Below are 16,641 nucleotides of genomic sequence, written 5' to 3'. Positions count from 1 at the left end.
AAACTCAATACAAAATTTGTATTTTTCTTGTCAGAAACAATGTCTGGCTTCATGTCGAATAAGATTCAATGCACACACGGCATAATATTCAGAACTTTACTGACAATGCCGGTGGACGGTTTTACTTTAAAGAAATTCGCTCTTGAAAAATTAAACTCTGATTATTGTCGAAAAAAGCTGTACAACATAAGAGGACCCGTAACAATTATAAAATTCTGTCAATACAAAAGTTTCGCCGCGTGGTTTGAGGCACCATGTCACGGACTGTGCGGCGGGAGGCCGGAGGTTCGAGTACTCCCTCGGACATGGGTGTTTGTGTTGTTCTTAGCATAAATTAGTTTCAGTGGTAAGTCTAGGGACCGATGACCTTTGCAGTTTGGTCCCGTGGGAATTCACAGACATTTGAACATTTTTTGAACAAAAGTTACAGACATTCCAACCAACTACGTTGTTGTTACATACTAAAAACAGAGAGAGGCAATTAATACTAATCATGAATTGTATTAGTTTTTTGAGGACAAAAATTTCCTTCAATTAACTGCACTGTCGAACAAACATTTTATTCTTGCGCATGCATTGGTTACAAAAATCTTCCAAAAAATCTTCACCATCGAGAGAACTAATAACGTATGTTTATAAACAAGTTTTCATCTCCATTACGAAGTATTCCAGATAGTTTCTCTCAGATTCAGTAATATCGAATCTCCTTCTCTTAAAAACTCAACTGTTCGGTACTATTCTTCAAATAAAAAAACCCCAGCACTGCGCAACTGACAGGCGAGCAAGCGAACCATAGACACATTTTGAACACAGAGTCAAGGATCTTATTCACTGCTCGTCCAGCGCGCTCATTCGTCTTTGTCCCTGTACAGTAAAGGTGAATTATTTGCAATGGCAGAAAACATGTGAAAACCTCACGCCACGTTCGCGTTAGTGTGACACCAAATACTGGCGATACATTCATACGTCTCTGTTCTAGAAATTGTTTACTTGAAAACAAACATGCTAAATGATACTGCTTGTGCAACGATGCGATTATTTGTTGTTCGTCCTACAGAAATAATGTCCACTCACCTTGCGGCTAATTTCTTGTTGTGCAGTCCAATTCGCACGGCCAACCTGTTACAAAATGCGCAATTTGTTCGTCGCCTAGAGACAGCTGAAGCGGAAAGTAGTCGTACTACACCCTTTCTACAGGTTGCATTAAATGTTTTCTAGTATCAGGTTAACTGAGCTATTAAACATTAGGTAATCTGTGAGTGAAAACTTCGGTATGTTGTTACTAGCTCGATACAAAAACACCGCCAAGCCAGTGCTACTGTTGAGTTACAGTTTCAGCGCTCACACGCCATCACTTTCACTCGTAACGGTCAGCTTGTGATATCCATTCGAACCAGTTACCAAAAAGATTACAAAACGGGTTGTTCGTGACAGAATACTCGCTCAAATATTACGCAAATTGACTACCACGAATTTTCAGCTCGCGGTCACGACTTATGTAACACGTCACACCGATTTTGGTTAATTCAAAAGTAACACTTTGCAGATAAAAACCATGAGTTTGTGCATTCATCTTTCTCATTCGTTAGCGCTCACTCTGCGGCACTCCACGTTCAATTTTAGCTCATAATTTCTGAGATTAATTTTACTTATTCATAGCTCGTAAAACACGCGTCCGAACGTAACAAAGGCTGACCTCCCAAAGCTTTAGAAAGCAAATTATCTTACTCTACAAAATACTCGTGAACGTGCTGTCCTCTGATTGGCTAATACACATCATAGCCAATACGATATTTGTGTTGATACGCGCAATCCCGGTCTTTTTTTTTACGTTTGACCAGTCACAACTTGATAGTCTTTTATGACCAATTTGTTAAATGAAGGAATTTATAAAGTCCACAATTATCAAAATAGCTCGCGATTTAAATAACTGAAATGTCGTAAAACGTTTCTTGCTTTCCCAGCCCCGTAAACTGGCTAGTTGCACTTCACAATTTTCCCGTGAGGGTGTAATTCACTCTCTATGTACAAGCACAGTTCTCACGCTTACGTATACTCAGTCATGCCGACCATTATTTAGAAAACTTAAAATATTAACCCTGCCATCCTTATACATATATGAGATTATTATATTTTTGTACACCAGACATGAATTATTTGAGGGAAACCATTTTGTCCATTCACATGATACCAGAAACAAAGAAAATTTTATGCTCTCCACCCACCGCCTCAGACTGTATGCCCAGGGACCTCAATACATGGGAATGAAAATTTGTAATAAATTAAAAGGGAACAAGTTGATGCAGATGAATTTAGGTTCACTTAAAAGAAAACTATATGAGGTACTGAAACTGAAGTGTTATTACTCAGTGGATGAATTTATGAGGGACAAACTGGAAATTTGAGCTGGGTACAATGTGTTATCCTTATAGTGCTTTTATTTATTATAGTGCTATTATTTATTCATGTAAAAATCATTGCAATTGTTTTATAAATTTTTGACATGTCTCCTGTACGCAGACCAAATGGATTGCAAACGTACGTCATGAGATGAATAACACACAATTCAATTCAACAATATTGTTTCCATGATATACTGCCTCGACTCCTAAGTATTATACAGTCCGTAAGATGCTAACACCTTTCGGCGACAGCCGTAACTACTTGAAACTATTGCTGGATTGGAGAGCACATTGTCAGGCGATAGCCGTAACTCATGTCTGCAGGAAACTTTTCATTCTCATTAACTGCTATGGGCGCGATGCAAAGGCGCTACGCCTCATATGTGCATAGACATTGTGCTAGCCGAACTTTTCATAGCGCTTTCGGACTCGCGAATGATTCCTTGAGCTGATTTCACACAATTTGTTACAACCACCGGCCGCAATGCACGAAGCTCCCTGACAGTCAATACATGAGGTCTGTCTGGTCGTGATTCATCGCCGGTTCCTCCTTCGTGTTTGCACTTCACATTCACATCACAGTTGACTAGGACAGCTTTCGATGGGCTCGCGTTAGAAGTCCCTGAGCTCTTGTGACTGACTCATTCTGCCGTTGCTGCTTCTCTACTGAGAACAGAATACTCCCCGCCTCCGTTCATATCGGCTGGTCCGCCTTTCGTGGCTTCTAGCGGTCAACTCCGCGTTACATAGGGGTGTCAGGATACTATTGATCACTTTATATTATGACTCATCAACGGACATAGTTGGCTTTCACGCAGTGAATCCTCAGCTATTCTCCTCCGTATCATGTTGCAAAGACATCCTAAGCATCCAGTGAGTCTAAAAAGTATTCGTCTAGTTGTAATAATTGTTTTTAAAAAACTTAGTATATGTCACGTGAAAGGAAGGGAACATAAAATGTGAACATCCAGTCATATGCACTGAACCTTGGTAAGTCATTTTTATTGATGGACAAGAAAATAAATACATCCATATCGATAACAAATTTGACAAAATGGAGAATTTATTCAAGGGCTGATTCAAAAAGTATTCGTCCACTCATTTTTTTTTTAATTTACAATCTGAAAATAAGATTTCAGTTACAAAAATTAATATTCAGTGGGATTTCCCTTTGCAGCTAGTACTGCTTGTAGTCGTCTGGCCATCGACTTGATCAAGTTTGCCGTCAGAGAGGCTGGAATTTTGTCCCATTCGTCTTGAAGTGCTTCTTTCAGGTTTCTCTTGTTAGAAATGTGTCTTCCCCTGATGCTATCTTCCAGTACTTTCCAAAGGTGTTCAGTAGGATTAATGTCTGGGCTCTGAGAAGGGTGTTACGTTGTACAGGAGCCACAGCCTTGTATTTAGAGCCGTATGCTTTTGGGTCGTTATCTTGCTGAAAAATTTAATTTCCTTGCAGACCTAATTTTTCGGCGCTGGGATTCAGATTGTCCTTTAGGATGTTGATATACATATGGTGATCCATTGTACCTTCTATGAAATGTAATTTTCCAACACCTGAAGCACTCATACAGCACCACGCCATCAGGGAGCCACAACTGTGATGCGAATACATAGAAAGTAAGATCCTTTATCATTTACAATATAGCAGGTCAGCAACTGGAAGCAGTTAATTCCATAAATTGTCTGTGAGTAGGCATTAGGAGTGATTTAAAATGGAATGATCATATAAAGTTGATCGTCGGTAAAACGGATGCCAGACTGAGATTCATTGGAAGAATCCTAAGGAAATGCAATCCGAAAACAAAGGAAGTAGGTTGCAGTACACTTGTTCGCCCACTGCTTGAATATTGCTCACTGGTGTGGGATCCGTACCAGATAGGGTTCAAATGCTCAAATGTGTGTGAAATCTTATGGGACTTAACTGCTAACGTCATCAGTCCCCATGCTTACACACTACTTAACCTAAATTATCCTGAGGACAAACACACACACACATGCTCGCGGGAGGACTCGAACCTCCGCCGAGACCAGCCGCACAGTCCATGACTGCAGCGCCTCAGACCGCTCGGCCCAGGTAGGGTTGATAGAAGAGGTAGAGAAGATCCAACGGAGAGCAGCAGGATTCGTTACAGGATCATTTAGTAATCGCGAAAGCTATACAGAGATGATAGATAAACTCCAGTGGAAGACTCTGAAAGAGAGACGCTCAGTAGCTCGGTTCGGACTTTCGTTGAAGTTTCGAGAACATACCTTCACCGCGGAGTCAAGCAGTATATTGCTCCCTCCTACGCATATGTCGCGAAGAGACCATGAGGATAAAATCAGAGAGCTTAGAGCCCACACAGAGGCATACCGACAATCTTTCTTTCCACGAACAATACGAGACTGGAATAGAAGGGAGAACCGATAGAGGCACTCAAAGTACCGTCCGCCACACATCGTCTGGTGGCTTGCGGACTATGGATGTAGATGTAACCATTGGCACAAGATTGCGTGGCAGCATCTCCGCATTTTCTTACGCCACACCATTCGCTTGCCATCCGACCCGAATACATTATACTTACTCTCATCAGAAAATATTACTCTATTCCAGAAGTAGGCCTTTTTGAATCTATGTTCCATCGCAAAACGAAGACGTTTTTTTCGATTCTGTTCACCGATCCAAAATTCCTTGCACGCTGCTACCCGGCCGTGATACCAATGTGTTTTGAAGGTATTTCTGATCGTGTTGGCACGTACCTTGTTTCCCCTAGACTGTCACTCCCTAGCTAACTTAGGAGCGCTGATTTTACGTTTCTTCTTTATTTCCCTCATGATAAATCTCACGTCTGCATCAGGCAAAGTGTGAGGGCGTCCGGTACGTGGTTGGTTTCTTAATGATTTTGTTGCGCAAAATTGATCTGTTCCACTGAACTGTCGGTCGATCTAGGTCTACCGACTACTTTAGCAATCTCGTAAGAAGATTTGCACACATTATGTAAGCGCAGAATAAGTTTCCTTCCGATCAGCGTCGCCTCACTACCCTTACGGCCCATGGCGCTAATTGCACTGTATGGGCGCCTTTCAGAACCGCAACAGGCGATAGTGTGTGTGCCGTGGGTCAGCGTTATAGTTTAATCACTGCACGCAGAATTTCGCCATGTTCAGATGGTGGACGAATACTTTATGAACTAGCTCTTGTATTACATTTTCTGTTTTGTTAACCTTGCTGTCGATTTGCATGTATTTCTTTCCTTGCTTTCCAACAAATATGACCTACCGAGGTCCTTCTTACATAACTGGCTCTTTAGATTTTTTTATACATTTCTTTTCATGTTACACAGACTTTGTTTTCTAAAAGATATGCAGCTAGAGGAATACTTTTTGGACTCACTGTAAGTCCACTCCCCCCTGCGGGTCCGGGGTACGAATAGGCCCGAGGTATTCCTGCCTGTCGTAAGAGGCGACTAAAAGGAGTTTCAACCATTTCGGCCTTCATTGTGATGGTCCCCATTAGGGTTTGACTTCCATTTTTCAAAATTCTACAGAAGTACGAGCCTTTTGGGGAAGGACACCTTACGTGGTGTATCACCAGTCCTCAGTGCTTTAAGACCTTGGCACTCGTCATCGTAACGGCGTCGTAACTGCACCCACTGTTCATCAATTTGGGCCTAAACACCTGATAGGTTGCACAAGTTACCCCCACAGTGCGTCCCATCTGCACCTACGATCATGATGGACTTTCCATGGCACCCGAAATCCAGCACGGTAGCCAGCCCGTTGTGGTGGGGTCGTCATGTACCCTCTAGGTTGTAGCCCCCTGACAACACAGGGATCGTACTACCGATACCTGAGCTGCATCCTCCCCACGTAAGCCAAGGAGTAGATGCCCGTCTACCTGGGGCATCAGGACTCCCGGCAACGGTCATCCTGCCAGGTGGCCCTTGCTGTGGCTGGGTGGCGCCTGTGGGGAGAGCCCCTGGTCGGAGTGGGTGGTATCGAGGCGGACGTTTCGCAGATGAAACGTCAACATGCATCAGGTCGCTCTGCGGCCGCGGCTTCTAAGAGGAAAGGTTCTGTCTCTGGTTCTGGTACTTCTACCTTTCCCCCCTTGGCCACTCCCTGGGAGGAAGGACAGGCCCGCCGGCTTGGGGCGAAGTACTTCCCCCGCTATTTAGTCTGTTCTCGGAGCGATGGGGGGACGTTCGCTACCTCAAAGCCCATGTTCTTTGTACAGCATATCGAGGATATCTTCGGAGAAATCGAGGCTCTTAGTAAAATGCGTTCGGTGTCCATTCTCATAAAGACCACCTCCGCCACACAGTCGGCGTCGCTACAGGCATGCGACCGACTAGGGGACATCCCAGTATCCATTGTCCCACATCTGGCGTTCAATAGGACGTAGGGGATTATTTTCCATCGGGACCTCCTGCTGCAATCTGATGAGGAGCTCAGGGCCAACCTGGAGCGCCGTGGCGTGCATTTCGTCCGGCGAGTCCAGCGCGGCCCCAAAGATCGTCGCGTCGACACTGGGGCCTTTATCCTCGCCTTCGAGGGGGATGTTCTCCCGGAGAAGGTAAAGGTGATGTGCTACCGGTGCGACGTGGAACCTTACGTCCCGCCTCCTATGCGGTGCTTTCAATGTCTGCGCTTCGGGCACATGTCGTCACGGTGTGAAGCTGAGCCCCTCTGTGGCGATTTTGGACGTCCTCTTCGTGAGGGACATACATGCACCCCACCATCTCGGTGCGTCAATTGTCCTGGCCTCCACTCGCCTAGATCTTTTGACTGCACCGCATATCAGAAGGAGAAGAAGATACAAGAATTGTAAACCTTGGACCGTCTGTCTTATTCTGAGGCCAGGAAGAAATATGACCGCCTCCATCCCGTGATGTTGACAACGTCGTTTGCTTTGGTCGCGTCCACTCCTTCCGCAGTATCCTCACCCCTATCCTGTCCCCCCTCCACCTCCTCACCCCATCCGGGGTCTATGCCTCCGCCTCCCAAATCCCTCCCTTCCAAATCCTCCTCCCTCGCGGCCCCTGACCCCTCGCCCCAGGGGCCACCCTTTCTCCTCCTCCTCCTCCGCCGCCGCCTGAGAAGCGATCCTTTTCTCAAGCGTCCATCGTGGAAACGTTACGGACCCTGGCTTCCGAGGTCCGGCGTTCCGAAAAGGACCCCGAGAGTGAGGACTTTCTTCGGGTCCAGCCCCCACAGCCCACCATCCCTGTGACTCATCGGTCTTCCAAGAAGGCCTCCCCGGCGCGTTTCGTCTGATGCTCCATCAGACAGTCGCTGCTCCCGGACGTCCCAGTTTCACCAGGACGCTCTGCTGCCAGGCGCTCAGCTGGTCTGTCGTCGGCGGACGATGCTGCCCTTCCTGTGCAACCCAGGAATGTGGCCACAGCTGGCGACGACTCGATGGAACAGGATCCGCATCCCGACGGTTGTAGCGATGTTCCCTCGAAACCTGGCCCTCTGCGGCCGTCGAGGTGACCAGCTTTTCACCCGTTTCATTCCCCCTTTCTCTGATTCGCGATGGCTCTGTTACATTGGAACATACGAGGTATTCGATCTAATCGGGAGGAATTACAACTGCTCCTCCGCCTGCACTGTCCGCTCGTCATTGGTCTCCAGGAAACGAAGTTACGGCCAAGTGACCGTATTGCTGTTACTCACTATACCTCCGATCGATCTGACCTAACCCCTGTGGACGGTGTTCCAGCTCATGGTGGGGCCATGCTGCTCGTTCGGGACGATGTCTATTACCATCCCATCCCATTGACCAGTCCACTCCAAGCAATAGCTGTCCGTATTACTCTTTCTGCCTTTACTTTTTCTGTTTGTGCTGTCTACACTCCATCGTCATCCGCAGTTAGTCGGGCTGACATGATGCACCTGATTGCCCAGCTTCGTCCGCCGTTTTTATTGTTTGGCGACTTCAATGCCCATCATCCCCTCTGGGGTTCTCCTACATCCTGTCAGAGAGGCTCCCTCTTGGTGGATGTTTTCAACCATGTCGATCTTGTCTGCCTCAATACTGGCGCCCCGACTTTCCTCTCGGACTCTGCTCATACCTACTCCCACTTGGACCTCTCGATCTGTTCTACCATTCTTGCCCATCGGTTCGAGTGGTATGTCCTTTCTGACACCTATTCGAGCGACCATTTTCACTGTGTCGTTCGTCCCCTGCACCACACCCCATCCCCATGTCCCTCGAGCGGGAACATACTGAAAGCTGACTGGGGACTTTACTCCTCCCTGGCGCCCTGGCGACCTTTCTGGATCAAGATTTTCTCAGCTGTGACAGTCAGGTCGAATACCTCACGGCTGTTATCATCAATGCTGCCAAACGTTCCATTCCTCGTACTACCTTTTCTTCACGTCGCGTTTCAGTCCCCTGGTGGAATGAGACTTGCAGAGACGCTATCCGTGCTCGACGACGTGCTTTACGCACCTTTCGCCGCCATCCTACGCTGGTGAATTGTATTAATTTCAAACGTCTCCGAGCGCAATGTTGTCGAGTCATCAAAGACAGCAAAAAAGCTTGTTGGGCCTCTTTCACAAGCTCCTTTAACAGTTTTACTCCCTCTTCTGTCGTCTGGGGTGGCCTGCGCCGGCTGTCGGGCATTAAGGCCCACTCCTCGATACCTGGCCTGACTTCAGGTGATGAGGTACTTGTTGATCCTGTGGATACCTCCAACGCCTTCGGCCGCTTTTTCGCGGATGTTTCCAGCTCCGCCCATTACCACCCTGCCTTCCTTCCCAGAAAAGAGGCAGAAGAAGCTCGGTGACCTTCCTTCCACTCGCTGAATCTGGAAGATTATAAAGCCCCCTTTACCATGCGGGAACTCGAACGTGCATTTGCACTGTCCCGGTCCTCTGCTCCGGGACCAGATTCCATTCACGTTTGGATGCTGACACACCTTTCTCCGGAAGGCAAATGCTTTCTTCTTCGTACCTATAACCGAGCCTGGTCTGAAGGTCAGGTCCCCACGCGTTGGCGTGAGGCCGTCGTTGTTTCCATACCCAAACCCGGGAAGGTAGACACCTTCCTTCTAGTTACCGCCCCATTTCTCTTACAAGCTGTGTCTGTAAGGTGATGGAGCGCATGGTTAACGCTCGGTTGGTTTGGATTCTTGAATCTCGACGGCTACTTACTAATGTTCAATGCGGCTTTCGTCGACGCCGCTCCACTGTTGACCACCTTGTGACCTTGTCGACGTTCATAATGAACAACTTTTTGCGAAAGCGCCAAACGGTAGCTGTGTTCTTCGATTTGGAGAAGGCTTACGATACCTGTTGGAGAGGAGGTATCCTCAGCACTATGCACAGGTGGGGTCTACGTGGTCGCCTGCCCCTTTTTATTGATTCATTTTTAACAGATCAAATGTTTAGGGTACGTGTGGGTTCCGTATTGTCCGACGTCTTCCTCCAGGAGAACGGAGTACCTCAGGGCTCCGTTTTGAGCATAGCCCTTTTTGCCATAGCGATCAATCCCATTATGGGTTGCATTCCCCCTAACGTCTTCGGCTCTCCTTTCGTCGATGACTTCGCGATCTACTGCAGTGCCCAGAGAACATGCCTCCTGGAGCGGTGCTTTCACCGTTGTCTTGACAGCCTGTACTCATAGAGTGTGGCTAATGGCTTCCGGTTCTCTCAAGAGAAGACGGTTTGCATCAACTTTTGGCGATATAAAGCATTCCTTCCACCATCCTTACATCTCGGTCCCGTTGTTCTCCCCTTCGTGGAGACAACGAAGTTTTTAGGGTTCACACTGGACGGGAAACTTTGTTGGTCTCCGCATGTCTCTTATTTGGCTGCCCATTGTACACTTTCTCTTAATGTCCTCCGTGTTCTTAGTGGTTTATCTTGGGGAGCGGATCGCACTGTCCTGCTTCGCTTATATCGGTCCATAGTCCGATCAACGCTGGATTATGGGAGCCTCGTCTACTCGTCCATCCCTGTTACGCTGTCTCAACTCCATCCATCATCGGGGGTTACGTCTTGCAACCAGAGCATTCTATACCAATCCCGTCGAGAGTCTTTATGCTGAAACTGCCGAATTACCATTGACCTACCGGCGCGACGTACTGCTTTGTCGGTATGCCTCCCGGCTGTTGTCAATGCCCGACCATCCCTCTTATCAGTCCTTCTTCGACGATTCTCTCTACCGTCAGTATGGGTTGTATGTGTCTGCCCTGCTGCCCCCTGGAGTCCGGTTTCGTCGCCTGCTTCGACAATTGGATTTTTCCCTCCCTACCACCTTCAGAGAGGATGAGAGCCCGACTCCACCTTGGCTCCAGGCTCCGGTTCACAGTCATCTTGACCTCCACTCGCTCCTGAAGGAGGCTACTCCGGATGCAGTGTATTGCTCACGGTTTGTCGAACTTCGTGCGCGACTCGCCAATAACACCTTTATTTACACTGATGGCTCCAAAACTGACGATGGTGTCGGCCGTGCCTTTGTCATCGGGGACGTCACCTTTAAATACCAGCTCCTCGACCAGTGTTCCAGCTTTATGGCCGAGCTTTTTGCTCTCTCTCAGACCGTTCAGTATGTCCGCCGCCACCGCCATTCTCCCTATGTTCTCTCCTCTGATTCACTCAGTGCTCTTCAGAGCCTTGGAGCTCCATATCCGGTCCATCCCTTGATGCAACGTATCCAGCAATCCCTCCATTCTTTTGCTGATGATGGCTCTCCTGTTAGCTTTATGTGGGTCTCAGGCCATGTAGGAGTGCCTGTGAATGAGGCTGCTGATGCTGCGGCCAAGGCTGCAGTCCTCCTGCCTCGGCCAGCCTCCCTTTGTGTCCCATCGTCTGACATTAGTGGGGTTGTTTGTAAGAGGTTTGTGTCATTATGGTGGGATACTTGGTCGTCACTTCCACAAAATAAGCTCCGGGCCATAAAACCGTTCCCAACAGCTTGGGCAACCTCCTCCCGACCCTCTCGGCGAGAGGTGGTCATTTTGGCCAGGTTGCGGATTGGGCATTGCCGATTTAGCCACCGCTACCTGCTATCCGGTGACCCCACCCTGCGGTGCCCTTGTGGTAATGCGTTGACAGTGCGCCATGTTTTATTGTCGTGTCCCCATTTTAATCAATCTCGTGTTGTCCTGTCTCTGCCCTCTACCCTACAGGAAATTGTAGCTGATGATGCTCGAGCAGCTGCTCGTGTTCTTCGTTTTATTACTTTGACGGACTTATCCAAAGACATCTAACTCTTTTATTTATTTTATCTGCGTCCTTGTAAGAACTTTCTGGTGCCCCCCCCCCCTTGAGTTTTCCCGGATTATCTGTGCACTTACATTTGTGACTGGGCGCTAATGACCTCAGTAGTTGAGCGCCCTAAAACCCCACAAAAAAGTGTATTACTGCGCGGTCGGACTGACTCCACCCGTGTTACTGTTCCAGGTGCGGCGATGAGCTGAGTGCACGGAAGCCAACCAGCCATGCGCGAAGAGGAGCTCGAGGTGGCCATCAAGGTAAGAAACCACAATGAGGCATTAATCCTCCTGTCTCCCAGCAGAGTAGCTTCGGTATACACATCAAAAGAAAGTAGTTCTGTAAAATGTCAAAGTATATTGTACTGTATGTGTCAGTCTTCTCCAATCAACTGTCACGATCCAAAAGTAACTAGAACTCCCTACCAGTCCGCAGAGGGCGATAGTGACGGGTTCTCCTGGTATGTGCGTCTTCGATGCCCTACTTTGAATCACGTGACCCCAAGTTCCTGTTTTGCTTAGGTTACACGTCCAGGAGCCCATCTTTCTAAATAGTGTTACACCTGTTTGGTCATTTTGTGTTGCAGACCCCACACAATAGTGTACTCACATAAAGCTTTTGCCAGAACCTATACTCGATTTACCCCTGACGGTTCTCTGGTCACTAGAACTTGCTCCCGTTTCCGTTGTTGATCTTATGTCTTTCCACATTTTTCAAGTGTGCCCTTACCAGTGCACGTGAATTCTTTCTCAGCTGAATGACAGACAACGACGTTAACTTCTAGGAGGTTGATTAAATGAAAGATAAAAGGAGCACGCATGGAGAACGTTTTCACTAAATGTCTTCAGTATGTACTGCCGTATCAGTACACAAACATCTTTAAATACTAAAATGGATGTTTCGGCTGTCCTGCTTCAGCTTTCTGCTGGGCGTGTATCATTACTTACCGGTAACCCAGAAAGATGTTAATGAGCTTGACACCGGCTGCAGAAACCTACGTGCATCGAGAAATTTTGTTAGCTAGGGTCGTTAAAAGAATATACTGTAGTGCGCCGTATGTTCTGATTATTTTCCTACATTACCAGCGGCTCAAAAAATTCGTGATCCGCCTGCATGTGAGGCTACATGCAATAAATAACCTGCAGTGATGACGTGTTGATCTCTATTTTCAGTCAGCTGTTAACGTTCATGCTCTCCCCCTTAACAGTTCTTGCAGGAAAAGAAATAAAAACACCAACTCAGTGTAATTATCGTCTCCTGTACCTTCGTTTCCCATCCTCTCGTGTCAAATTTTACTCAATAACTTTCTAGGCAACACAGCATAACATGTTCTCTCTCTTTCTTACCTGTTGCATTCATCCTGCGCCTTTTCTAACAGCCACTAACTCGTCTGTTGCCGCTTTAATTATTTTTGCCTCTGTTTCTGTTCCGCAGCGCCGCCCGAAATCTTGAAATGACCTTGAGTCTCCATTATTTAAACCTGTTACACTTCCTGGTGTTCCAGTTCGTTAGTGGTGTGGAAGGTACTCCCCCCTGGTATTAACAATATGTATATATATATGTTTAACCAAGAGACGAGGCGTGTCATTTAGATGATGTACAGGGTGATTCAAAAAGAATACCACAACTTTAAAAATGTGTATTTAATGAAAGAAACATAATATAACCTTCTGTTATACATCAATACAAAGAGTATTTAAAAAGGTTTTTTTTCACTCAAAAACAAGTTCAGAGATGTTCAATATGGCCCCCTCCAGACACTCGAGCAATATCAACCCGATACTCCAACTCGTTCCACACTCTCTGTAGCATATCAGGCGTAACAGTTTGGATAGCTGCTGTTATTTCTCGTTTCAAATCATCAATGGTGGCTGGGAGAGGTGGCCGAAACACCATATCCTTAACATACCCCCATAAGAAAAAATCGCAGGGGGTAGGATCAGGGCTTCTTGGAGGCCAGTGATGAAGTGCTCTGTCACAGGCTGCCTGGCGGCCGATCCATCGCCTCGGGTAGTTGACGTTCAGGTTCCATAACTAACCTTTTTCGTAGGACTCTCCATACAGTTGATTGTGGAATTTGCAGCTCTCTGCTAGCTCTTCGAGTCGATTTTCCTGGGCTGCGAACAAATCCTTGCTGGATGCGTGCTACATTTTCATCACTCGTTCTCGGCCGTCCAGAACTTTTCCCTTTGCACAAACACCCATTCTCTGTAAACTGTTTATACCAACGTTTAATACACCACCTATCAGGAGGTTTAACACCATACTTCGTTCGAAATGCACGCTGAACAACTGTCGTCGATTCACTTCTGCCGTACTCAATAACACAAAAAGCTTTCTGTTGAGCGGTCGCCATCTTAGCATCAACTGACGCTGACGCCTAGTCAACAGCGCCTCAAGCGAACAAATGTACAACTAAATGAAACTTTATAGCTCCCTTAATTCGCCGACAGATAGTGCTTAGCTCTGCCTTTTGTCGTTGCAGAGTTTTAAATTCCTAAAGTTGTGGTATTCTTTTTGAATCACCCTGTATAACTTGGTTGACGTTGTAACAGTGACGTCCCGAGCCTTTATGTCAGAAGAAGCTGCTTCTGCTCAAGGTGAAGTCTGTGCGGCACCCTGCGTCGAGGGGAAGTTCGGCTACGTGTGTTCTACATCTACATCTACATGGATACTCTGCAAATCACATTTAAGTGCCTGGCGGAGGGTTCATCGAACCACCTTCATAATTCTCTATTATTCCAATCTTGTATAGCGCGCGGAAAGAATGAACACCTGTATCTTTCCGTACGAGCCCTGATTTCCCTTATTTTATCGTGGTGATCGTTCCTCCCTATGTAGGTCGGTGTCGACAAAATAATTTCGCATTCGGAGGAGAAAGTTGTTGATTGGAATTTCGTGAGAAAATTCCGTCGCAACGAAAAACGCCTTTCTTTTAATGATTTGCAGCCCAAATCCTGTATCATTTCTGTGACACTCCCTCCCATACTTCGCGATAATACAAAACGTGCTGCCTTTCTTTAAACTTTTTCGAAGTACTCTGTCAGTTTTATCTGGTAAGGATACCACACCGCGCAGGAGTATTCTAAAAGAGGACGGACAAGCGTAGTGTAGGCAGTCTCCTCAGTAGGTCTGTTACATTTTTTAAGAGTCCTGCCAGTGAAACACAGTCTTTGGTTAGCTTTCCCCACAACATTTTCTATGTGTTCCTTCCAATTTAAGTTCTTCGTAATTGTAATACCTATGTATTTAGTTGAATTTACGGCTTTTAGATTAGACGGATTTATCGTGTAACCGAATTTTAACGAGTTCCTTTTAGCACTCACGTGAATCACCTCACACTTTTCGTTATTTAGGGTCAACTGCCACTTTTCGCACCATTCAGATATCTTTTCTAGATCGTTTTGCAGTTTGTTTTGGTCTTTTGATGACTTTATTAGTCGGTAAACGACAGCGTCATCTGCAAACAACCGAAGCCGGTTGCTCAGATTGTCTCCAAAATCCTTAATATAGGTGAGGAACAGCAAAGGGCCTGTAACACTACCTTGGGGAACTCCAGAAATCACTTCTGTTTTACTCGATGACTTTCCGTCAGTTACTACGAACTGTGACCTCTCTCACAGGAAATCACAAATCCAGTCACATAACTGAGACGATATTCCATAAACACGCAATTTCACTACCAGCTGCTTGTGTGCTACAGTGTCAAAAGAATTCCGGAAATCCAGAAATACGCATCAGTGTATTCGTGTGAATCAATTTTGTGATGGCAGCATTGATTCCAGCCATCTTAAATCATTATCCTTTGTCATAGACTGTTTTCTCTATTTCTGGGAGCGGAAAATAAAAAATTACGCTAGCTTTTTCTGTTATGCATTGCAAACGAAACATCAGAATATGCTCAAAAATGTCCTTAAGAGAAGCCGTGGGCTTGCACCTCTAAATACGACGACCACCTCAGAGGTATAAAAGGTAAGCATATTCAAGAAAGCTGTGAAATTTTAGAATTCCTTGGCGTCTCGTATACTTCCCAAATGAACCTTACGTTGATCTCAGGCGGTTACTTTGAATACAAGCAGGTGGCCGTAATATTGTGACTAAATAGTGTCTTTTTGGTGACTGTGTACATTTCCAGTTCCGCGTTAGGCTGAAAAAGCGCTTCGTTTTGAAGAACCAGTGTATTTTAATCAAACAAATATAAGAAAACCAGACTGACTTAAAACACACGTCGTACGCTGCGTTTTTCCTCGGGTAGATAAAAACTCCTGAGATAGGGCAGACAGCGGTAATAAAATCTATTAAACTCTTCAGCAGCTAGGTGCGATCGTAACTTGTTCAGTAGTAGCGTACGGTTGAACGTTCCCGTGGAAAACGCTTAGTCGGTTGTCAGATAAAGCGTGCTGTTTAATACGATGCGCGTTTCTGTTTTAGGTGTTTCCACCTACTAGTACACAACGTCACGGCGGGACATCTAACTGTGCTCTCAACTGATTTTGTGCTTGTTGAGAACCAGGCAGTCGTAACACTGCATTCCATGACTTGGGTAGAAATTAGACGCGTTCGGCCATAAATTCTACGTCAGACATAATTGTCAGTTTCCTAGCGTTGTGTTTGAGATAGCGCTGTCGAGATAGCGAATTCTGCGCCATGGCTCATGAGAAACCGACTGCGGTAAGGGTAACTTACTTGCAGAAAAGCTTTTAGTGAGTCAAGGAATGATGGCCTATGTTCATTAGCCACAACATTAAAACATTTCATTTCATATTCAACTACGTTTCGAAACAACTACCTCATAATCACGGAGCCATCCGTTTAAGCTAATTCGTGTGATGCGTGTTATTTGCTTTCCACGTTTTTTCAGCCATGCTGGTTATGCAATTTAATCACAAAAAAGCTTTACGTACTTCAATAACTGTGTGACATGTCACATGGTTACATAAAAGGTTTGTTGCGTAACTTAATGAATATCATCGCAAAATACTGATCGGAATTATTTACAGACGAATCGACGCCGACCTCGGGGAAATCAATTCAA

The 16,641-nt window shown here is 46.1% G+C and overlaps 1 protein-coding gene across 1 annotated transcript in view; it reads left to right on the top strand.

Moving 5' to 3' along the window:
• The window catches only part of LOC126190844 (ras-related protein Rab-23), a 516,569-nt gene that overhangs the window by 60,494 nt on the left and 439,434 nt on the right, over nucleotides 1–16,641 (top strand). Inside the window, exon 2 of the mRNA XM_049931429.1 lies at nucleotides 11,796–11,866. Within this exon, the coding sequence (XP_049787386.1) occupies nucleotides 11,834–11,866 (33 nt within the window). The 5' untranslated portion in view covers nucleotides 11,796–11,833. The remainder of the gene's footprint in view (nucleotides 1–11,795; nucleotides 11,867–16,641) is intronic.

This window comes from Schistocerca cancellata, chromosome 6 (genome assembly GCF_023864275.1).
Source record: "Schistocerca cancellata isolate TAMUIC-IGC-003103 chromosome 6, iqSchCanc2.1, whole genome shotgun sequence".
NCBI lineage: Eukaryota > Metazoa > Arthropoda > Insecta > Orthoptera > Acrididae > Schistocerca > Schistocerca cancellata.
This window is presented reverse-complemented; position numbering and strand designations above follow the sequence as displayed.